Source organism: Plodia interpunctella, chromosome 3, assembly GCF_027563975.2.
Source record: "Plodia interpunctella isolate USDA-ARS_2022_Savannah chromosome 3, ilPloInte3.2, whole genome shotgun sequence".
NCBI classification, from domain to species: domain Eukaryota; kingdom Metazoa; phylum Arthropoda; class Insecta; order Lepidoptera; family Pyralidae; genus Plodia; species Plodia interpunctella.
In genome coordinates this window covers 4,492,777-4,519,379 of record NC_071296.1, presented here as the reverse complement: position 1 = coordinate 4,519,379, position 26,603 = coordinate 4,492,777, and the positions used below count along the sequence as shown (strand labels likewise).

The 26,603-nt window shown below is 34.1% G+C and overlaps 1 protein-coding gene across 6 annotated transcripts in view; it reads right to left on the bottom strand.

Annotated features, from left to right (window-relative positions):
• LOC128683419 (plasma membrane ascorbate-dependent reductase CYBRD1-like) overlaps positions 1 to 26,603 on the bottom strand; it is a 58,424-nt gene that overhangs the window by 4,756 nt on the left and 27,065 nt on the right. For 2 of the 6 annotated variants that reach the window (XR_010370350.1, XR_010370352.1), the window contains 3 exons: positions 4,815 to 5,050; positions 2,847 to 3,049; positions 1,922 to 2,091 (listed from right to left, as the gene is read on the bottom strand). Coding sequence is in view for 3 of the 6 variants with exons in the window: in XM_053769049.2 (XP_053625024.1) it covers positions 1,203 to 1,359; positions 1,922 to 2,091; positions 2,847 to 3,049; positions 4,815 to 5,050; positions 24,553 to 24,584 (798 nt within the window). In the remaining 3 variants the exon portion in view is untranslated. Of the gene's footprint in view, positions 1 to 496; positions 1,360 to 1,921; positions 2,092 to 2,846; positions 3,050 to 4,814; positions 5,051 to 24,552; positions 24,865 to 26,603 lie in introns of those variants that run through there. The other 4 variants (XM_053769049.2, XR_010370351.1, XM_053769052.2 and 1 more) reach the window with 4 other exon arrangements.

Sequence of the window (26,603 nt, the reverse complement as noted above, 5' to 3'; positions counted from 1 at the left end):
ATAAATGTATTAATGTCAATACCCTAAACCCAACATGTGGGTTTGTCCATCAAGTTATGGTATGGTTAGGTAACTTTAAAACATACTTCATTACAGCACTCTTCGTCAATAAGTATTTTATCAATAGTTTCACATTTGATAGTATTCTCCTCACAATAACTTTTTATAGAAGAATAAATAAATTAACTTCAGTACTGTGAAGGGACAAAAGTTTTATATTAATAGATTATTCGAGTAATAGTGCATTGCAAGATACCATGCAAATTGTCAATGTGCAAACATGCAGTTTAACACTTAAAAACACTCAAAAATAGATACAAACTTATATTACAAAAGGTAAAAAGTTAAATAAAAGTAGAAATAAAATAGTGTAACTAGTTCGTAACATTCGATTTACAACATTAAAAATATATTATTTTATAAATAAATAACCCATTCCAAACAGAAACAGCAGTATTTACAAGCATGCATAATAAATTAAAATGAAAGAAATGAATATTTACTATAAATATTTAATTCTTAATTTAAAGAAAATAATAGCAATTGGGTTTTATTGTTTTTCTAACAAGATAATACCTACTCCTACTGAATGCATGATATAGAATTACAGTAAAATACATCTTAAAGTAGAAATTATATTTTAGGTCTAGTTAAAAGCCTATATTGGTCTGATACAGACCAGGAATGAAAATAATATAGCCTCTTTGATGAGGGTCATTGCATTAAAACGTACGGATCTATACAGAAAACATTGAATATTCACTTAAATTCAGTCTATCATTAACACTCATATTAACTATGGCTTGTGTAATAGTTAACTTAATTTCATAATTAAAGTCCACGATAAGTATGAAATTTACAAAAAAAAACATTTAGGTAAGGTACTGAAATGAAATTTTACGTATGAGAGAAATTTTTAACTAAAATGTATTTTGTTGATAGATAAAAAATTTAAATTTTGCTTACTCAAAATTTACTTTTAAAAAATTAACTGCGTCTTTTATATTACATAAATAATGAACTCTTAAATCTCGTTTTATAATATAGTTCAAAAACTTTTTTATTTAATTCAAATATGTTTAATCATTGCGTGTTTTTGTACATAAATTGGCTTGAATAAAGGCCTGAGAACGCCTAAATGACCATACTATGGTCATTTCTAAAACAATTTTACAATGACTATTTAGTAACTTATCATAGATTTAGAGATCAACAGAGGCTCTAATGTGTTCTCTTGTTTGCTTGCGGAACTCGTCCCTGGAGAGGATGTACATGACCACAGCCAGAATGGCGATGATGACGACCCCGATTGTGTTGATGATCACAGCCTCGTCCACCAGCGTGCTGTACCTCTCCGCGCTGTGGATACATACACATTCAAGCGAACAAAAGCTACACGGATTCATGCGTGCAGACGTGCGACATACGGGATGTAATTGGAGAATATGGTAAAATTTGAATACTTTTATTTTTTATATAAATTAATAGATAGGTTTATTATTTTAACATTGGAACATATATTCTTAAATGTGATTAGATGGGTCGTGTGAAAATAAACACTCATAGTCATATTATGAAGAAAGAGTAAGCAAATCATGTGGATTGGATAGCGAGTTTAAATTAAATTTACTCACGTTTCTATGTTTAACTTTCTCCTTATCAAATAAATACGATAAGTCAATCGTAATTTCCTCATGTTACACTAACTGACAACAATAGCATTTGTTTGATTGTATTCTAACTACTGGAAATATTTAATTCTTTAGAGTTCAACAATCTTATAAATAACGTGTCTCAAGTAAGCATCACATTACAGAAATTACCATGAAATCTCCAATCACATCAAAAAATACAATAAATAATAAAAACAAGTACTGTAACCGTAAACTACATAAAAATGATAAGATGTTTATATCCATACCCGATGTGGAAGATAGCCTTCTCAGTGAGTCCGGTGAGGCAAGCAGCAGCGCCAAGAACGAAGGTCAGGATTCCGAATGCAGCATGAACAGGTACCAGGGAGGCACGGAAACCAGCGGTGCCCTTACTGCAGATCATCAGCAGTAGGAAGCTGAAGAAGCCAACTGCGTACTGGAAATTCATTTTATAAACATTGAGTGTATAAATCTTGGTTATAGTTCCATTTATTAAGGACTCAGTTCCTTTGAGTACAGAATAAGTAGTGGTAACGTGGTCGACTGACCAACAAGTGCAGAAAAATGCAAGCAAACCATACATATAAGTATAACGTATTATCTTAGTTTAAAAATATTTTTAATCATTATATGAAAGAAGGTGTTATGCACTAAACCAATTTTATTTCATGTCGCTAATAATATCAATATTTTCAAATATATCTGTATTCGGATAAGAAATACTAGATACTGAACATAATAAAATCGCAGATTATGATGAATTTACCCTTGGCAAGTCTTGTCATTGGTTTTGTTAGACATGCCATTCCTACCATAAAAAATACGGAACCATAAATTATTATGGAGAAAGGACATGCTTATACTGCTAAAGTTAAAAAGACAACCAATACACTAAATGAAAAGAACAAATATAATATTTCAATCTTCTAAAACTTGTCTACAGTTATGATATGTAGTAGAGAAAATTATCAAATTTGGATCAAATTAAAAACACTCTTTAACTTATCATTTTAAATTAGGTACAGTCTGTCTATAAAGAGAGAAAACGGATTTTTAATTATTGCAATACCAAATCTGATGGTAAAGATAGGTTGATAAAAACCCAGGTTTGCCAGACAAGCGAAGAAGATGTATGAAGGCATTTATTTTCTTCTGTTTATAGGAGTGACTAAACTTTTGAAATAATCTTACCTGAATTCCAAACAGTCCCATAGCCACAAGGCCAATCCAGCTGTGGAGCGAGTAGAAATTATTGATGCCAGTCTTGTTGTGGTAGTCGAACACGGCGAGGAACCCGATGACGATGCACGGGAACGCCAGGGCGTGGAAGATCGCGTGGAGGAGCTTCACGTAGATGCGTCTGAAGCACCGACAGATGCGGTACAGCAGCACCGCTGGAAAATTAAATATTCGACTTTATACAGATATTTATGACATTATAAATGTCATTGTTTGGGTCAAGGGAAAGCGATGGATGAGACTCGCACAGCACGGTAAAAAGTGACGCGAAAAAAGGGAGGCCTAATACCTAGCAATCGGTTAATGTAAATGATGATGACAATAAGACTCACGGGTTAGAAAAAATGGTATAATATAATTTTTATGAGTAGGGAGTTAATAAAATTATTGTACCAGGCAAAATATACACAGTCGCAGTACATCGACATGAATAAAAACGAATCTAAGAAAATTACTACAGAATAATCATTAGAAAGTCAGTTACAGAATCCATTGACGACAATAAGCAAGGAATACGAGGGCTGCTATTTATGTATCCGGAACTGGCCAATAATTCTAGAATATTTAAAAAGTAATTACAACATTTGAAAATAGAACTCTTCGGCTAGAGAATAAATATTTTTCATGTCCCTGTCATTTGTTTTTTTCAATTGGCGCCAATTTTGAAAATAGCTTGTCTTCATTACCATGGATTTAACTCGTGAACATTTTCGCGCGATGATTTATTATGATTTTCGGCGTGGATTAACTCAAAAACAGTGCATCGAACAACTGATTTTAACTTTTGGAGATGAAGCACCATCGAAAACCACTGTGTATTATTGGTTTAAGGAATTTCAACGTGGACGGTCTATGCTCACGGATGAAATTAAGGAGGGTCGTCCTAAATCGGTAGTGGTACAACAAAATATTGATGCTGTGCGACAATTAGTAATGCAAGATCGTCATGTTACATACCGCGAGATAGAGGCGTCTCTGGGCATTAGTATGACGAGTATACACGCGATATTACACGAACATTTAATTGTTAAAAAAATTTGTTCGCGTTGGATTCCGCACAACTTGAGCGTAGATCAAAAACAGGCTCGTGTCGACTGGTGTAAGAAAATGATAAAAAAATACAACCGTGGCACGTCAAAAGCTGTTTATAATATCTACACAGGTGACGAAACCTGGATCTATGCTTATGACCCTGAAACTAAACAGCAGTCAACGGTGTGGGTCTTTCAAGATGAACCGAATCCAACAAAAGTTGTTCGTGCGAGAAGCACTTTAAAGCAAATGGTCGCTTGTTTTTTTGGTATCAACGGACATGTAGCTACAGTGCCACTAGAGAATAGTAGGACGGTTAATTCTGAATGGTACACCACCATTTGTTTGCCAGAAGTCTTTGAAAAAATACGAAAGAACAACCCACAACGCAGAATCATACTTCATCACGACAATGCTAGCTGCCACAAGTCGGCTGAAACAAATAATTTTTTGGAGGGTCAAAAGATTGAATTGACGGGTCATCCGCCGTACAGCCCCGACCTGGCACCCAATGATTTTTATTTATTTCCAAACATTAAAAATAAATTACGTGGTCAACGTTTTTCGAGCCGCGAAGAGGCCGTTGATGCGTTCAAAACACACGTTTTGGACATACCTCAATCAGAATGGAAAAAGTGCTTTGAAAATTGGTTTCATCGTATGCAGAAGTGCATAGATCATCGCGGAGAATACTTCGAGAAACAATAAAACCATATGTAATAATATATGTTTGTTTAATTTTGTTATTCCGGATACATAAATAGCAGCTCTCGTATAGTCAAGACAATGATCACGCGGAAATACTAGCATCACTACTCCACACAATTTGATCATCCGAGAGGAAGATTGATGTAAAATGGTTGTAAGAAAAACAAAATGCTAACTTACAGAATCCACTGAAGGTGATAAACCCGGCGACCATGAGCGTCGGATGGAGGTTAAACTGCCTCTCCGGCGAGCCATCAGCCCAAGAGTAGCCATCATGGTAGTAGAACACCCAGAAGATGGTCAGCGCAGACACCCCGATGAGGAGGATCGTCGCTAGAGTGATCACCAGGGCGTACTCGCACCATTGACATGCTCCTCGCGATTGGTCATCCGACTCGTACGAGCGAGTGCGCTGGCTGGAAAGAAAAAATATTTATTTGATAAATAAAAACTAAAAAGAATTTAAATAACTATACAATGTACGCAACCCACTGAACAGCTTGGTGTAATATGACTGAATGAGTCTTTCATTATGTCACATAGAAAATTTATACATTTTTAGTTTTAAGAACTTATTTACTTAATGCATATAAAAAGTGCATATACGCTAGTATAAAACAATGTAAGGAAATAAAAACACTAACTACCTATTGCAAAAATTACTTGTGCTATGGAATGAAGTGCTAAATGTTTGATGTGTCTAACAATTTAGCAGCACCAAGACTAATGACCGCGCTCGTTTGGTTCAGCCTGACTCTTGTCCTCAGATTATTATTGTGCTCTCGTCACTATTTAAAGTTTTCAAGAGACCACCACAACATGTTTGTAGATAAGAAAAATAATATTGAATAATATCTGACTTGAATAATTTAAAATGTTGTGGGAAAGGTACTAACCTTTTGAAGCGAACCATATAATATACTTCGACATGTCATAAAATATATACGTATGCAAGTAATGATACCACATAATATATGAGCTCATTTAAGGGGTGTCGCGTAGCGTGGGATCATTTGAGTCATCCGGCACAGGAGGAAGTCACCGGTGGAATGGAACCGATGTACTTAGATTGTGGGCAGATAATATTGCAGACGTTGATTTTTCCAAACAAATATCAATCTGCACGTGCAATTTACATGTTAACGTAGGACTATTGTGTTTCAATAGGTTCGCAAGTGTACATATAACTTCGGCTGCAAACTTCGGATTCGGCATACATTGCTGGTTTTTCAATGCGGTAAATAAAAGCTTTCATACAAATTAGGCAATGTTTATTCATTCGTGTTGGCATCTCTCAGATTTCGCCGATAGTGTGTACCCGGCATAAGACGGTGATGTATGTCAATGTACACCTGAAGTGAAAGCGACGTCGCATCAGCCATCAGTGTCTGCCTCGACTAAGGTACGATAAAACTGAATATCTTTATATCTTAATAATAAATTTAAGATAAAGCAAAACGATACTTTATCTAAACATTTATTAATCGACGCTTGTGATAAAAACGTCCAAACCGAATTATTTGTAATTTACCTATACAAAGCACGGAGTGCATTCCAGGAAAATTGGCGTATATGCCTGCAATTTACACGGACACCAAAATGACCGGCTCGTGATAGGTCAGTCTAGAAAGTGGATGCAACTTCACTGGCTGTAGGTATGTAGAATACAAGATGCATCAAACAATATGTAAATATAACATTAGCGTAACAGATCTATAAAGATCTTGATTGCATTTATTATGAGGTCGTATTGTGCACAGCTATTTTTTTTTGAAATCTTTTTGTCAAATTTTGTCTCAGTAAAAAAAATAAATATATTTTGTTATTGTTGTTAGTCGTAACTTTTACTAATTTAACGTGCCTACTTACCTTAATTTCCTTCAAAAATAACAACTTGTACTCCAAGACAATGGCTCGTATATTCGTAGGAAAGTAATTTTCTTTGCTTGCTTTCTACTTAATTGGATAAACATGAGTACTTATTTCAACTTTTATAACTATCTATATTGTCTTTTTCCTCGTGGATAGATTGATTTCATGTTGTAGCATAGATAATACTCAGTTGTAATTGTAGATAGCTACTATCAAATTCAAGTCAGAAGTAATTTAAGAAAAGTTTAAATAGAAAATTCTATATTTTGTCTATCATCGTATCATTTTAAGGTTCTAATTTCCTAAAATTGAGAGCACTATAAGCGCTTATAACTTAATCGAAAATATTCAAAGCCGATAAGTTTGTTGAATGAAAAGGAAATAGGCAATGAGCCAGCGACGTCACTGTAAACGAGATCGCTGATTCTTTAGAGATAGATACAGTCGTTAGAGATAACTCGATTAATCTCCAACAAGATCGTTGTGACCGCTAAAAGGCTTAACCGTCATTTATAAACCCCCGGAGATGATGTTGGTAGGAACATTTTGCTCCTAGTAACTTTAGATAAATTTGAAATTTTGTCATTCATAGCACCATAAAAATCTCCAGTAGAAAGTATTCAAAACCTTCGATTCAAAATTCAAAGCTTGGAGAATAGGGACATTACTCCTTTAAGAAAACTTTCTCCTTAAGTATACGAATACGCGCGATTCAAATAACTTCATCAGTTGTAAATCATTTGATCACGATTTATTCATCATATTTATTTGCCTATTAGCAAAGAATCACTTGCTTAGCGCTTTGAAAGTGCTCTATAAAATAACCTCTTTTCTCGTACAAAAAGCGGTGGGTCGTGTTTGGTCTAGCGAGTCTCGCTGGAAATTCGTGCGATGTACCGGAGAAGAGAAATGTAGTAATGCAGGGTCCATGAGGGGGGAGAAGGGCGCAGGGCGCGGGAGGGACGAACGGTCAACGACCTCTTCGACCATGGTACTCCTAGCCTACATGGAAGACGAGCGCACGACTATCGCTATAACATGTCTGGTAAGAAGATCTTATAAAGGAATCGAGTAATTAGGAGATATTGTGTACGTAATTGTATATTTTGTATGATATGTACTACAAAAATGTGTTTGAGTCGTTAAGTTCTGAGCCATATTAACGAACTTGGCAACGATTTTCATAATCCCAAACCTCATCCCATACAAATGTTTGTCAGATTACGTACCAATCTTCAAAAGAACCGTTAAATTAACTACATTCATTAGGAAACTTCTAAGAAGTTCGCCTCTCAGTCTCGAGTGTCCCTATCCAGTTGTAATTATTGTTTCCTGTTACAGAACGTCCTATATTTACTAATAGACGTAATCATTTGAGCTTTCTGCGAAGGACCTTAAAGATCAAATCTGCTTGCAGAAACAATACAGATAATCTGTAATAATTACAACAGCATGTAATTGGAACAGACTGGCAGAGAAGGTACATGTGGCAAGGACATTTTCCCTGATAACATTAAAAAAAGGCGTGTATAAAAACAATAAATCTATTATCGTGGAAGATTTTTCTACCAAATTACTTATCTTTCACATTGCACCTATTACAAAATACTTATTTAAACAATCCATTATTACAACAATGCTTTGAGCTCAGATCTTTATCGTTATTATATAAGAACATTGCTTCCGAGATAACACAGTTATATTAACAAAAAATGAGTGAATAGAATTGTAAAAAAATGTGTCTTTAGAACTAGAGTTTGTCCTACTTTCATTGGTAAACTATCCAGTGCTTACAGCTGGAAATAAGTAAATAAACTGTGAATTTTATTTATCACTTGAGTAGTGCCAAAGACAAACTCACTAACACTTCTTCTAATTATTTAGTAAAGATTTATTTTGGCCCATATTCGTTCCATAGACCTACATACCTATGTAGGATATTAATCATATCGGTTGTCATAAACACATTGTTTTCGTTTACTCCTACTGACAAAGATAAAATAATACCAAATCGAAAGCCAACAATTTACTAGGTATTTCTGATCTGTAGGATGAGGAAAACCTTGTGAAAAGTCCATATACAATATATGAAAAGATGAATCACGTCAATGAAGGTGTAATTTTATTTTCAACTACAAAAAGTGTGTGACCTTATAAGTAAAGTTATAGCTCTCTTTTATTTTATATAATTAGTCGTAATGGCTCTGATGTTTTGAGCTTTAATAAGTTTATCTGTCTATCTGATCGTACACTTTTCACGGACTACTATCACCACCAGTAGATGAAATAATATATGCCTAAAAATAAGTATAATTATATATACTTAATGAAGAATAAGAATCCACAAACCATTGTAATAAAGACTATTCATAGCATGAATATAAAACCATGTTGCAAAGATTACATAAAGAACATACAACATTCCATGTCTATCATTAAGTATTACGTTACGAACAAGTACCATCATTGTCTTCAACTGAAAGTGTGTGTTATGTTCTCTAAAGCAGTCGTGTGTGACTGATATCGTGTCTGGTGACATTGCTGTGGAGTTTTGGTCATTGCGGTCAATGTGACTGACCAGAGATCATCCGTGCTTTTGTAGTCCTTTTGTTCGAGCGACGTCCGTGTCTAAGAGATCAGTTACGTTTCGTAATGAAAGGATGCAATTTATTACAGTGACTTCTATTAGTTCATTAGCAATCTATGTGTTCTAGATGTCGTAAACCGTACCTAGATTTAACATTTTGGTTCTATTGGTTAACGGTTAACGGTACCTGTTAGCTCTACTCAAACCTATGTGCTCAGAGTCTTTGAAGAAGCTGCTGCAATTACTTTTTATTTTTTAGTGGAAGTGGAAAGTTAAGTATTTCCTATCCTGTAGAATAAATTGTTAGGCCATTTTTAATCTGTATTTTTCCGTTACAACTAAGACATCTTATATATTTGATATAAATGATACAATTTTGTCCCTTGATAGTTCAACTACTATTTGAAAATTCAATTCTTCTACTTCAATTAAAAATAATAATACTAAATTCAAATAAAAAGGTATAATTGGTATAACTTCTAGTGGTATTGTGTTCTTTATTTGGTTAAGACCAGGAGTAATTGGTAAGTGTAGTATAGTAAAAATTTTATATAAATGCATACAGAAACGATAAAAATGCATCTATCGCGTTCCCGCATAATGATGACCGTGAGAATTATTTTTTACGTTTTTATCGTTCACGATCACGACTGCCTGAGGTCAAAATTATTAGTTGTAAGGTTGGTACTTTGACTTTATGAAACTTAAAGATTTTAATGATGTAATGATGATTTTAGATGAATGCCACGGATGTCAAAGCTGTAACAAAATTACACACGAACATTTTTATCATAGATAAATCTCCCACGTTGTATTCCTTTTCAAATTTGCGCTGAGAAAATAAATTAAATCAATGTGTGTTGTTTAAAATGAGCAATATAATATGTATGACATGGCGAAAATATTGCTATTAGAGGCTCCTGTACCTATTCAAAGTTATGTGTGCCTTGAATTTTTATAACCATATCGAGTAGGGCAAGCATCCATCAGTTTCCGTCGGCAGTCCATCGTTGCGCCTAATAAATTACAAAAAGTAGCTCACTCGCCTCGTAGCCCGCTAACGGTACAGAGGACAGCATAGATTCACCATCATTTTTTGTTCACTACATCTTATGGAATAAAACCTAATTTTAAGTGATAGTTCACGATTGATTTTTACTTGCTTTAGTAAAAATCTGTATGTACAGTCAACATACATAGTTAGCTTCTATCACTTGCACTTTTTCTCTACTGGTGTGAAAAAATACTTTGGAAAACTATTGCTTTTTGGTCGATTATATCTTTGTATGTGTATGTATGTGGATACAAAGTACTTTTTATAGAATGTTTCCTAAAACTTTACCTAAAAAGAATAATCTATATTATAAAAACAATAGCTGTGTGTTGTGACTTGAAATTATAATTTGATGTAACGTTTTGATTTTAAAATTGAATATACGCAGTGCTTGCATTGGTGAATTTCAATTTCAAGCTGCACAACCCATATAGAATTAAAACTACCACTGATAGATAAGTACCTACTTTTATAAAGTTGTAATTTTTTTTTATTTGATAAAATAAAAATAATCAAATCTATCTAATTTACGTTCCCGCGGTATTAGCGAATACAAATACAAAATGTAATAATTGATTGATCGATTGTACCTAATAAAAATGTACATCGACAATAACATTCCAAGTAATCCACAAAAGCTGAACAAGCATGCCCGGGGCTGCACTTGACACATGTCTCATATCATCACATATCAAATTACAACCACATGTTAATCATCATTCAAAATTGTTATTAGACTATGTGCCGATTACCCGTCAGCATTTATTGACAGCTGATATGGTAGACATAGAAAGACTTACTTCTTCATATCATTTGTTTTGCTAATACAAGAAAGAGAAATATTTAAAAAATCACGACAAGAAATGGGATGGAGTGGCAATATCTTTGATAAGTGCCCAGTTTTTCTGCCGCTTTGGGAAGTTGTGTGGATATCGTCTGTCTTACTTGGGTTAAGTTTTTTGCCTTTGACTTATATTGACCTGCAAGATCACAATGGATTACGCTTGCTTTTTTATCGCTTCTGATTTAAATTCAAATTCATTTTAAATAATAATAAATTTAAATTCATTTTAAAATTATTTTGTTTATTTTTTATGACACAGGAGTATGGTTAATAAATTATGCGTTTAATTAAAGCGATTATCATCATGTAAATAATTTTTAAAGTAAATATAAAATCGCAAGGCCAATTCTGTGTTCTGAAATATGTCAGGCAAACCACGGACCTGAATTTGTTGTAACTGTTTCAGTAAAATATTTCTTACTTACATGTAAACGTCTTGTCAAGTTTCTCAAATCTATTGATCTTTCATAGTTTTCATGGTGTAACCTATAAAAAATCTGCAATAGTTACATGTACGTGCTTAATTTATTTCTTTCTCTCTCTCATCTCTGAACGTTCCCGGTTGCGTTCGGGGTTGTGAAGCCGCAAAGCTCGAGGTCAGCGTAAAACAATTCTTAAAATTTTGAAGATGATGCTGAATGAAGACGGCTGTGATTTTATAACCGGCCTGTTATCAATGCTCCTTGGGAATTTTATCATTATCTATCAGCCTAGGTTGTGTGTCCCACACAGCCTAAGCATCAACGGGAGGATATGGAGTGGTCTTATTCTAGGGCGGAACCACACGCCACAAAGGTAACTTTATATGCATGTGTAAAAATATTTTATCAGTAAAAGTATTTTTCGATGATCTATAACATGATAATACTCTAAACGGTAAAAAATTTCTAACCCGCCGCTCTCTAACGGTAATCATTAGCAAGTAAACGAAAATTTACCGACATACATAAAGCGTGGGTACTGTTTTCCGAACAGAGTCAATACAATACGATCTCGGCGCGATGCTATGACTATCCAATGAAAATCATATCGAAGTAGTTACACATCTTACATACTCTCGTACAAATCTTAATTCATGAATTTGATTTTCACTGTGTTTTAACATACAATTATTTTACAACAACCAATTTACAATTCTCACGAATCCGTCGAATTTTACCTAAATGTGATGTCGATATAGTAGGTACTTAGTTACCTATTCAAAATTTTAATTTATACAAAATTATTCTTTTATCACGAAACCGAAGCATATCCGATGTTTCGGTTTCTTGGTAAAATTAGCGTAGAATTTGCACTAAAAGTACCTAAACGTATATTGCAAGTGATTTGTATACTTTAGAAAGAGAGAGAGAATAGTAATTTATTAACAGAGTACATTGGTACATTATTTTGTTGTGATTTTTTATTATCTTATCGAGTATGTTTATATTTAAAACTAGTACCAGCAGAAATCTAAATAACTGTACAGCAGCTACACAATCGTACTTTCGAGTAAGTACTTACCTTTGCAAATAGGGGCCTTCTTTGTATTCCCTAATGCGCGCGACATACTCACATAAAGACATTTTCATGGCTCTCCACACGTGTACGTATTCGTACGCGAAGGGAATTCTTGTGACACCATAACGAATTGCTGTCCTACTTTGACGAGGGCAAGAAGTAAACGCCGCGAGTGCCAATAAATCGATTTGACAGTTGGGGTGGCACGGAGACATGTCTCGAAGTATCGTATATAGTGATAGATCTTAATGGGAAGGAACTGACACCATTATTGTATTGGATGGAATAAAAGATAAAAATGTTGACATATAGAGTTCACTTAAGTGTGCACAAGTTATTGGAACTTTAAAATGGATTTCGTGGACGCCGTGTAATGTTTAACAACCTCGTTTCATCGCCAAGTCCCTAAATTAAGCATCATTAATTCCAATGTGCGTATTTATCCAGTTCCAATAGTACTACTACACCGGAAACCGGTCATTGTTAACCAACAAAGACTAAATCCAAGGCTCAAACATTCGATACTTTGGTTTTTGATGTTAGTAACCGTTCTGTTAAGTAATCAATCAAAAATAATCAGAATATAAAGATGCCATGGTTAAGATAAGCGATGGTGAATAACAATAAGTTAAGACCAAGGATGCTGATAACCAATTTTTGGTGACAAAGATTTTTATCTCTGCCTCAACCGCGTGATACAAATCCTTAAAGTACTTGTTTGTTTACTGTTCTGATTTGTATACAGTAACTGTACTGTAATCATTTCTAAAAATGAGCATCCACAAATAACGAAAGTTAAATAAAGGCTTATTAACATACTGCTTTTGGCTAACTATTAATAATACTCGCACTTAGTAAATAAGTATATAAAAACATTTAAGGCCAAATATTGATCAATTCAAAATATAAAAGACATCATGGTCAATGCAGATCATAGCAGATACAGATAGATATGAAAGCAGCTGTAATTTAAAATTTTAATTTAGATTTTTTTTCACGTGTGATTTCCTTATTCATTTCACCAACACGTGTATTTTTATGGCCAGTTCTAAAGATTACGATATACAGCGCTACTGTTGACTGCTACCGTAGATCTTGGATAAGATCACAGCAGCACGCAGTGCGCATGCGAACATCGTTGTGAATGCGCATAAATCACCGATTCGCGCCAGATGTCCGGATTGCCTCACTGTACGTACAGGCGGCAGGGAAATTGGTTTCCCGATACACATGCAATCTGTGGGGAGGTCACACTGCATAGATTACCAAGCATAAAAAGCAACAGCCATGTCAAAACTGCCCAGGGAGTTTATGATCCAAGTTATGATGTTGTGATCTGATTTTTGCTTTGTGGTCCAGTTTTATCTTTTAACAGACATTTTGTAAATGCATTGAAATTAGGTAAGTACCTAGGTAATTTATAAGCGATTGGTAAACCAAATTTGGGTCGTCCGCAAAAGCAGTGTGGTTATGTAATATTTCTAAAAGAGCTTATTAATCTAAATAGAACAATCTCTCTGGGATTTGACAATATATAGCTTTAAAAGGTTTCGTTTATTATTAGTTAATTTTGTTAATAATTTTATCGGAGGAAAATAAATTTCGCTGTGCAAGTACACACATTGCAACATAGCTACACTTGCAACATTGAATCTGAGCATTGTTTGCGTTTGATGAGTGGCTTGCGGGCGTCTCACACACAACGCACTTCCTCCAGCGACAAGTGTGTCGGTAAATTATTCTGCGGTTCAATGTATGTATCCCGCTTGTAAAAATCTTCGTAGAATATGTATGAAATTCTTAAAATTTAAATCATAATAATGTTTATACCCATATTCTCATACAAATACAGATATCCTATATTGACATTATCCGCGACATGTAAACCATAAATTAAGAATGCTTGAAAGGCTTGATGTCGTCAAGGATGATACCTACGCGAGCCAAAATGGTCTGAAAACTAGGTACGCCGTCAACCGTACGAAATGGAGACGAAAAAGTAGGAAAGCGAAGCCTGGGCTTCGACGCTCGGAGGAAACCGGGAATACGCTCAGAAGAGAGAGAAAGAGAAACCTTGACCTTGACCAATTACTTGACCAATTGAAAAACTTTTCTTCTTGGGATGTGATGGTTTTCAAAATTTCTCAAATAAAATATTCACAAGATAGTATTGTGTATATAGGTTAACAAAAATTAACAACAAATCATTTGATTTGTTTTTGTTGGCCGGTGGTGTGAAGTAATGCATCGTAATTATTGACGATTGTTCGCATCATTAGAAAACAAATGCCAATCAAGTTCATTACTATTGCAAAAACAAGTGTTCAATTTATTGAATAATTTTCCAAGTACACTTACTCTATGAGAGCAATACTTAAACTTTAGATTGCACCTGATTTGGTGTCGTCGAAGTATTTGTTGATTAATTTCTGCAACTACATAATAATCTTTATCGGTCTAATATTATAGTTTATCAAGAGCTCCACAAATATTTTAGCTTGGTTGCTTTAAAAACATTTCAATTGCATATATCCAAAAATACTAACAAATGTAATTGAACAAATAATATATCGATTATAAGTAATAGAAGTTAAACGAAACAAATACAAGTTAACTTTTGTTTAATGATCTGCTCGATTTCATAACTGATTAGAAATGTCGGAAACAACATTTAGAGTGAAACAAGCCGTAAGCTGAACAATTAGTTACATAACGCGATTTAAACGTCGAAAAAAAATATTAGGATCTGTGGCTGGTCTTGAAATGTCGGGTTAATCCATCAAGTTATAGTATTAGTTATACGGCATTTTCTTAATATTGAAATCGAAGGATTTTTGGGCGGAATTTTGAGCAGCACATTCTTGTGTAATTGAATTACACAAGAATGTGCTGTTCAAAATTTATTAACATCTATGTCATGACATATCATTTTATACATCGCTGGCAAGCTCTTTATTAAGCTTCTAGCTTTTGCCATTCAGATATTTTTACTTTCCGTTCTTATGCCAATTAGTCAATATATCAACGTCCAATTATACACACGTAGTATGAAATCTTGAAATTACAAAACTGCAATCCTCTTACTCGAACTCTGTGGGAGAGATCTTGATGCAAATATATAGTACCCATGACCACTTGTACAGTATTCGAAATCGAAAGTTTCTCCACATTGCAGTTAAGTTTAAATCTATTATCTAGTATTATGCTAATGCAGAAGTATACTTTGCTGATTTCCGTGAATCCACGAACGCGACCTTAAGTTCTTTCCCCAAGTATAAGAATATTGGAGGCTATTGGAAAGTGAAACTGGGGGTTTATGATACAGCAATCATTGCGTAATTACTAAGTGCACGGGCCGTAGCAAGCCGTCACCATGGCAACGCTCTGTTAAAGCTCTTGAAAGTGAAACGAGGGACGACGACCTACCTTAAGGAACTACCGACAGAAATCGGAATATTATGAAACTGTTGAAGGCACTCCACGTTGGAGAGATTGGAGAATAAATAATGGTTCCCGCTCTTCCTCTCGCTGATTATAAAAATTATTCCAGGAACGGGGGCTTCAAACTAAAGATTATTCTGAAAAAGATGCGGTACCGGTTATTTATCTTATCTAATTCCATCAATAAGCCCGGTTCAAGTTCAGGGTTTATTAAATTATTGCTGTTTCAGATAAATACAAGATTATTCTAGAAAAGATACTCCTAACCACTTGCTGGTCGCCAAGTTTCATAACTATCAAATATTAACTCAAGTATCGTCGAAGTTTGATGCTCAGTTGGAGTTCTCGCCTATGAAGATCGACACAGTAATAAATAATATGAAAACATTATAATTATGATAAAAGTAAAAAATCGTAATCTGTTGTTATAAAAATACAATTTCTCATTCCAAAAAAAAAACTGATGAAGTGAGCGAATAACTTGAATTTGTTAAAAGTCTACCAACAGACCACTATCATGACGTAACGTAGCAGAATCACCCTGTGAAATATTCTCCCTCGGGCCTTCTTATACTGTTTTATTCATGGAACCCACAGTCATGCAATTTAGATAAGCCACGCTGGCCTTTGATACCCACAAGAAATTTAATTTGCACTTTTAACTACTCGGAGAGGAAAAATAAGTACTTAACTAGTATATAGACTGGAAATAACCAATAGACGTTACGGAACTAAGAGTAGACAGATTGGAAATATATATAACAAATATATTCAAAATAGAGGAAACGAAAAAGTACACCGATCGTTCCGAAAGGAAAACACTTAAAATTTATTGTACGACACACACATAAACAATATGCTGAGATGTACCTACGAACTATCTATAAATCTCACGTCTGCAATACAAGCTTGATTGTGGGATGAATGCAATCAATGCCGTTAAAACAGGACATGCTCAGTTGTCGACTCCGAGGATCAAGGGTCAGGCATAATTGAGTTTGTCATCAAGTATGACTGTAGTATTAGCCAATATTCATACTCGATGAATTTAAAACACAACGGCAGCAGCTTTTCTTCCAACGGTGATTATTACCAATCGAGAGAAATAGGGGTCTGAACTAGGAATTTTCCTTCAATCAATAAATGTGTATGTATACTTTTGATTCCAATACCAACCCGCTATCCAAAATGTGATCTTTGAGTAATATAGTATTTATCACTGATTCCAGATCAATAGTACCTTGCAAATCTTCCAAAATTTTAATAAACTACTTTTTGATATAGGTACTTAGTTATACGAGATACTCAAGTTACTTTGAACGATAGAATAACATTGTTAAAACAGAAAGTTCTTTTGAAATGTTAAACAAGGAAGTAACAGTTTTAACTTAGCAAACTTCTTGGCGTCTGCCTTAACGTCTAACTTCAGAATTTAAATTCACATTGAGAAACTCTTGAACGAAGAACTTGTACTAATGGCCGCTGTTCCGTCTGAAATGAGTTTTTAGGATTTAACAGATAAAGTTCTAGGCCGCTCAGGTTTCAATAAACTGTTCGTGCCATGAAAATTATAGGTTTCCAGCGACCGCCTGCGACTACGATCACGTTTTTATCGCGAATCGACATATGATTTAGCCAATTTTTATAAAAATTCCAGTAGTTTTTCAATTTATTCATTGCAAAACAATACAAATATTTACTCCATTATGTTATAAAAAAGGAAGAAATTGAATTCATGTAATCTTTTGAAATTAAATAATAGATCATTTTCGAAATAATAATTAAAAGGATATAGACACATATTTTCTGAAGAAATATAAGAATTTCCCTATATCATGTTGTCCACAGATCGCAATATAGCGTATGTTTCAATTGGTTAAACAATTTAACATGCCGGCAATTGGAAGAGCCTTGAATATACCGACCCGCTCGTGATAAATGCTTACATTATTTTAGTAACTCCAGTTCGATTGATAGCACTTTCCGGAAAATTTTCATTTACTTAGCCGTAAATAATTTTAACACTGACCCCGGGCTTGTGGTGTCACAGCACCGAATGCAACCGGTAACTTGCATAGATGAGAAAAAGAGACATGTTTAGTACCTATATCTCTTACTACTCTTACATAAATCTTCCAGTGGGTGCACAACTCAAATGATTTACAGTTACGGCGCATTTATGACCACAATATGCGTATGCAAGCATTGCGCAAACGCAGGAACCATCGCTGGTGATCGTGGCGGCCTTTGCCCTTTTTGCGATGAATTGGCCAATTTCCTAGACACATTTTAATATTGAGATAGACTGTAACCAAGTTTTGTTTTATTACATGTTATTATTATATGTTGTTTTAATGTATTATTTTGTGCACACAGCTGTTAGCAAAAGTACCTAGCTGAAAAAAAAAAAAGTTATGTAAGTAACTCACTTCTATTCAAGTTTTTATCCATGGTCTGCACAGATTTTTTTTATTTTCGATATATAGAGATTTTTTTAATATTTTTTTAATTATTTCATATTTTTATTATTTCTTTTATATACAGATTTTTTATTTTTTATTTTCGCACAGATTTTTTTTATTTATTTTTCATTTTATCAGCTGCTTCGTGCATTTATGTTATTCCTTGAAACGGAAATGATAATGTAGATTATATCAACAAAGTATCATTTTATACATAGTACTTATAACTTGATAAAGATTTTAGCCTACGCCGACTACAACAATATATTTAATGTGCCAATAGTTTAATACAACATAACTACAAATAATTTCCAAATAAAACCTAAACCTGCAAGGTCCGTTGCAACCGTTGCAGACTGCATTCTTGGAACACTGGACCACCTTGAATGGGACGCGATTGTCTGCGATTCTCGGTTGCTAGTACCAAATAATAAACATAATCGACGCTCTTAGAATTATTTGATTTTCCGAGTGGACAGTGGCATTTGATTATTTACTGTTCAAATTATCCTTATCCTTACATATTATAAAACAAAGTCATCTTTCATGATCATCATCATCATCATGATAAACTCAAAAACTACTGCACAGATTTTCATGGGGTTTTCACCTATAGATAGGGATAGACACCCTTTTCCTGTCCAATTTTTTTTCCTTATTTGAAAAATTAATTATTTTTTCTATGCAGTATTTATTAATTTTAGTTTTATCCATTACAAACATTCAGTCAACAATATTGACAATAATATATGTTTAGATAAAGAATCGATCACGACGAGTTTGTAATTAAGGAACAATATATCCTTTGTAAAGTTAAAGCAAAACTTGAAATTAAAAAATCACACTCTGCTAAATACTTAGAAAAATTCAAAAACCATTATTGTAAGAAAAATAAGGCGAGCAGTTTGTTACAACACAAGTAAGTGATGTTTATCTAGGTTAACAATTCAGCTAGACCCTTCCCTTTATAACACATTAAGGGCTAACCAAAAGAGGGTTAAAACAACAGAAGTACCTACGTAAAAGGTTGTGTAACTGTGTCCCGTTCATATCTGGGTTTACGCCCAGTATTTGCCCAATTTCTTCCCAAAAAGTGAAGCGCAAACCGAACGAGTACATGGATGTAAGCCTATTTCTGGTCCCGTTTTGTCTCAGCTTTGTCCCGTTATTGTAACCTGTAATATTAGTATTAACATCACTGTTATTTGTCCTTTTATTTTGTCTTTTTGTTCCAACAATATATGACTTACCTGAAGAGTGTAAATTAAAATAAATAAATAATATTTTTTAAAGTTCTTTTTCTCTTATATGAATGTTATTAATTAACACGAAACGTCAAAGTAGATATTTTTTTAAATATTTGAAACACCCGTCAGCATATGTGTAATTTGTGTAACTAATGCTCTCGAATAAATTATACGTTTACTGAAAGCAAGCACTGATGTTTAATTTACAGTTTGTTATTAGTATCACTATTTCGTCACAGGTAACATTATTAGAATAGTATGCTCTATTTATAGCAATAAATCAGTTGGTTGGAATTGAATAATTATTATTTATAGTATATATTATTTATAGAATATTAAGAACAGCTCCATCCATAACGGGTGAGGAGCGAATATAGGAAGCAAGAGAGATTTGTAAAGATCATAGCAAGTGGAAATATCTAGTCTCTGTCTAACCCCATGAGAAATTGACGTGACAATAATATCTAAAACTCGGAAACTAGTGCAGAACATAATACAGTTCTGGCACACTTCCCCGTCAATATATTTAGAAACAAATTCGTTTTACAATTCGTGCCTACAACACTGCGCGAAGCTATGGTGCAGTGCTCGCGTTTTGACAGTTAAATAACAGGGTTGCGTTTGTTGCGTTTTGTACCAATAACCTAAACGTTGCAAAACCTCTCGGATTTTCTCAGTACTGCTTGCTTGACTAAAGAAACTGGAGCGCCGATTCTCAAGCGAAATATTTTAAGATGCTGAAGATATGTGGATACAGCATGCTGTAATCAAGTATGCAATGTTTAATTGTTATTTTATATAATTACCCTAACTATGTGAATAACACATACACCCATTAATAAAAATAAGTCTTATAGAAAAAAGAGATAAAAAAATGCAATATTTTTTTAAATCATTTAGATATTTCTAGTAATATTTCGATGGATATTCTAGAATTTTAGTATCAATAGGCACTTACTTTAATACTAAATGAGAGGGAAAATGGCGTCATTCAAATTCAAACCGATATAATTTGCTCAATGGACCAATCACTGTCATGCCGTTAGCAATTGGTGTAAGTGGAGCAATGTTTATTGATTACGTCTCAACAAGTTTGGCGAAACAGTCGCATTCGCGAAAATTTCACGATTACCAAGTCTTTGGAACTGTCTACTGTTTATGTGTAAACATTGTAAGGTGATTATTAAAAGTGGGTTGCACCAGTCAACTTTGTCGTTAACTTGTGTGTCGCCATCGTTTGGATAAAATGGCATACTTTGCGTTTTTCTACGCAGGTTAATGTCAAAATTGACGCATTTTATATCATTATAGTATATACTTAGTATCGAAATAGGTACTCAATTGCCTACATATAAAATAAAACAAATTTAACAATCACGCACACGGATATTGACAATATAATAATTGGATCATAAAAATATCCTTTCGGTGTTATCTTCCTGCATTAGCTCATGCTGCGTTTTAGCGTAATTTAATCTGCATGCCAATTACTGGTGCACTATATAATGTAGCTGGTGGCACAGGCTCGCGGACACAAGGGGCCTTTTACTTGCCCATTGCCTCAATCCACTCAGTTCAGACCCTATTCCGCATTCCTGAGTTACAACATACAGAAAATATACAAAGGTTGCATACGTATACTTATATAATAAAGACGAGATTTCCTTTGTTACAAAAGGGCTAATTAATAGAATTTATGACAAAGGAGAAAATATTTCTCTTTGTCCCAGTTTTGGGTTGTGCTTACAGGAAAAATGATAAATGCTGAGAGCATATCGGTCGTATAAAAACGTTACACAGGGTTTAGTTTTGGATTTGTTTTAATACATTTAAAAACAGCAAGCATATTGTCACGAATTAAACAAAGCTTTTAAGAATTAGGATGGAAAAATCTCAGAGTTGATATTTGTAATATCACTTTTCAAATTGTGAAAGGGGATACCATGAAAGGGGAATATTTAACAAACACTTTAAAACTTTCAATAGGTTATGAGTTGAGCATTTGATAAATAATGTTACACAATCTTGCCCTTTTCGTACACAAAGAAATAAATGAACACGAAAACAATAACAGCACAGATACGTTATAAAGTAGGACTATTTTGCAACCGAATCAAAGATCTTATCATTATTTTTGACCAATATTTATAGCAATGATTGCAAATAAAAAATACCAACTTTAAAAGGTAGGGTTAGTTAAAGATAGTCATCGATTGTGAAATACTAATCGATAATATTATTTGCATTGTTAATCTTTAACTTTACTGCGATTTATTAGTAAAAGTAATAACTACTACGAATATAATGCACAATCAATTTGGTTTGATTTGTAACATTAATTGGTAATTTAATACTAATGAAACAATTATTTCCACCGACATAATTTAAAATAATAGTGCAAATTAATCTAGAAAAACTAGATTGTTTTGAAAATTATTCACAGGCATTTATCAAGTTCCAGGAAATCGTAATATAATGTGAGCAGGATACAGTGTTACCTCCTTAAATACCTTAGAGAGGATACACCTATTATCAGTTAAGAAGAGAAATCGTCACTTTAAGATATTTGTTATGTTTGAGAATGTACCTATTTGTTAAGTCTCTTAATTTATGCAGCACGTTCAAATTTAATTTACTCCGCGCAATGAACTAGTCTAGTTTCACTTCATGGACTTTCCGCGGCGATAATACCGCCGAATTTGCAATCAATTTGCGGTTGGTGCATCGCAGGTACAATGTATATTAATAGCCATCAGACAACTAGAACGTAGTCCTGAATATCAACAGGACAATTAAGGTCACTTTGTATCAAACTATTTATATCAATGTGTATGCAAACGACGTCTACGGCCACGGTAAGTGTTGACAAGCCATTCTACAAACATTTAGGAACTACAGATCATAAAACTTGATGCTTTACGGGCAATACATTTCTTAGTACCTAACTAGTTAGAAGTATTTTCGGAAGAACTTTTGGTATCTATTTCTTATACAAATTAATGTGTCATTCCAGGTTATATTCTACCCGTGTACCTAATTTCATAACAATCGGTCCAATAGATTTTGCGTGAAAGAGTAACAAACATACATACACCCATACATACACACAAACTTTCGCCTTTATAATAATATTAGTAGGATAGGATAGTAGGATTTGATTCGAGGAATTTTCAGCGCAAAACGATCGAAAATATTTTGAAATTGGTAAAAGCATACTGAGCCTGTTGAGCTGGTGACGCATGCGTGGATTACTTACCTGAAAAAAATAAAATTTCAATGAATATACTATTTCTATGATGAGGCCAGAGTGATGTGACGATAACGGCAAAAACTTGATGGTTTTCAACAGTTTCTCGCCAAATTTACAGTTGGCCATGTGGTTCCCGCCCTAGAATAGGACCGTACACATGCCAGGAGGTCGTATGGGAACTAAAGGATGAAAAGTCTTAACTACTGATGATAGCAAGCAACAACATAATTTCCAATTGAGTAAAATTTTAGTGAACCTCTGGTTTCGAGGCCTCACAGCCGCGAAAGTCACTAAAACAAGGGATGAGAGAATGAATTTTCACAGTAACACGTAACTATGTGCAATTTGATCAGTTCGCAACAATCCAGTGTTTGGTGCGATCGTCGACAATTTCCGCCAAACAAAGTCTCCTATAGCAAAACATACCATAGAATGTCTAGCGGAGTTTCATCAACACGGGGCGTTACAACTGTTACATTTTTGTGCATTTTTTATTAACACTACCTTCCCTACCTATAACGCTCTGATTCTCAATTGTGACTATGTTCGAAGCAAAATTCTGATTTATTCGACTTGAACTGTTGTTTTAACTTCCTGTACCTTGATAAATTTTATATTCCTGCTATCTACATATATTTTTATTAAACGTCTAACAATATGAATACACAAATATTGTTAAAGTTTTGTCAATTAATAAATGTTAGTTAAGACCGTAGGACTATCCTCATAAAACGTTTTTATTCTCGTCAGATTCAGAGTCAGAGTCGTTCAACACGTGACAAAACAATCATGTTTGTGCAGTCGTTGAAGAGTTCCCTCGTCGGGGCACGATCCTGGGTGTACCAACTGGTCGGTCATGCGTGGTCGTCCAAATTAAACGTGCAAAATTTCATCGGTTGATGATCTGCTTCATAATTAAGGTGCAAGATTCCACCCATAGAGTTAATTTCATACATTGCGATTTACCCTAAAACCCTCTAAATTGTAAAATAAAGGTAACCTAATGTATTTGTACGTGGGTAAAATGGATACTGAATATTTAGCTGGTGATTTGAAAACAAGAGTATTTAAGTATAGTAATTAAGATAACACAAAAAATAATTTTGCCTTATAACCAATACATTTTTTAAACGACTTTAAAGCAAAATACCTCTCAATTCTAATGAAATAATGAAAGGTTGTTTGTACTAGTATAATTTAAAATTCTGAATAATAATTCTAAATGAGATCAAAAATATTTTCCCACTGGAAATCAATAATTAATGTAATTAGCCGCAATAGTATGTATTAGAATTATTTTAAGAGTCGACCACATTCCAGGGGTTTACCTTTAAAAAGTTTTGAAGGCACGTAAGGAATTCCATTGTTTTAAACAACATACCGATTTAGAATACGGACATTACCAACTCTTTGACTTTCTAGCCATTGTTGCAAAGGGAAATAAAGTTGATCAGAATACGTGAACTCATGTGTACTTTGATCACGTTTAACAAGTAGGCCATAGAGTCATCAGCCTTAGACGTTATTTCTACTAAGGGCAAAAAAACCTCGTAATTGAGTACGGAATTATGATTTACCGCAGCGTTCAGTTTAGATGTATTTTTTACCAAAAGCAGCTTTAATTACTGGTAAAATTACTAAAGCTCTCAAACGATACGTACACTCTCTGTTTGATCTGATATCGTTGACGCATAGCGGCGGCACAGCACAGAACACAGTCAGCGAGATCACAGAAACATGGGTTATTCACATAACCGCACTGGACGCGAAGTGCACAGGAGTGCCATGAACGCTGGAGGATGCGCGCTACGCGACTGGCTTTAGAAAATGACTAATTGCCTTGTAAAAGTGTTAACAGTCTGTTAATTACAAGCTAGGATGTAATTAAGCATTTGCGGTGTACGTGTATCAGTTATTCGGCTGCGCGCGCGACTGAGGCGCGAGCGCACACCTCCCGCCTCAGGCTTGCAATCAATTTATGCAAATTGTCCAGACGGAACGTCCAATTGACTATTAAAATATACCAGGAATCATCCCGAGCAGGCGTCAGGACCGTGGTCAGAGGAATGATCGAGCGATTTGACAGATTATATTCTTGGTATTCGGTTTTATGCTGATATTTATTCGTACATGTTTACTAAATTATTTCTACGAAACTGATCGTTCTTGTTATATTTATAGATACTAAATTTAATTGTTTCCTTTTTATTTATTTATAAGATTATTACTTTTTGAACAACCCTTGCGTATAAGTCGGGACGGGCCGCTAGTCAATTATGAATTTCTCAGGCAAAAATCAATCATAGCACGTTGAATGAAAATTTATTAGAAATTACATTTAGTAACATATTAAAAACACGAAAATTCATAATACGGTTTAAACGCCTTCTCGGAAAACCAAATAGTTAATCAACACTAAGTGCAATAAATAAGCTGGACCGAAACCAGTTATTAACATTGCAATGTAACTGATTAAATTTAATTTGGCAACGGTTCAGCATCATTGATTTTTAATGCGCCTACATTGCCGTATGCCGGCGCTGATTCTGATTCCACTAATTTCGATACTTGTAAAAAAACGCGAAGGAACGTAACTGTATTTAGTAATTTGTTTGGACGCTTGGCTGAATTTAACATCAATATAAAGGCGGCATAAACCATTGTAATTGTTAAGATGTAATAAAAAGAAATATGTAATGTATATCCGCTGCCACTTCCTAAATTACTAAACGGATTTTTATCAATGTTAGCTCTGAATTAACATAAATAAATTACATCAAATTCCCTGAAATATGCAAATAATATTAGGTCAGCTCTAATTTAAAAATAATTAATAACCAAAAATATAATAACTTTGAATATTATCTAGCTCCGTATTTTTTTTATGAAAATCTGCAATTTTACACTTCTATAAGATCTGCCCGAGAAGGTGAGGTAACTAACCCGACGTCATAATGGGACCGAACAAACATTTTGTGAATCTTTCCGCGATACATCATAATGAAGATGACACATCTAAAATTAACAATGTATCACTATAATTTACATTTAATCAAGGTACTATACCTTGATCATTCGATTTAATACACGACGAATACGATTTAATAGTATGAAAAAAGAAAACTAAATTCAGTCGGTAACTAGACATCAAAAACCATAAACAAATCATTACTGCAATGATTTACAATATCTAATCTGAATCATCAACAAGTACAGGCGAGAGGCAGCATAAATTTATTTCTCATTCAAAGGGCATTACACAAATATTCAAATGAATTTCCTGTCGCTGACAATGCAAACATGCCTAAACAAGGTCGCGTGATAATTGATACCTAGCGTATCAACGGTGATGGAGATAACTATACAAACAAGTAAACACTGGTTCACCGCAACATAGAATAAAAACAAAATGGAAACGAAACGACCGCAGAGAGAAAGGTGACAATGAAAGCGTTTTTGAACGCTCTGCAGACCTCAGAAGCATCACGCGATACTTCTGATGCTTTTGTCACGATTCTCCAAAGATATTTTGCGAAAAGACGTACGTACGTAAGGTGAACTAACACAATAGAAATTGGTACTTTCAAAAGTATTTTGTGTGAACGTTAAATCGTGAGATACAATGCAATTTAAAGTATCTATATAAGTAGCAGAAACATAGAGTCATGCATATCGTATATTTTCACATTTGCAAAAGCTTTGGTTGGAATCA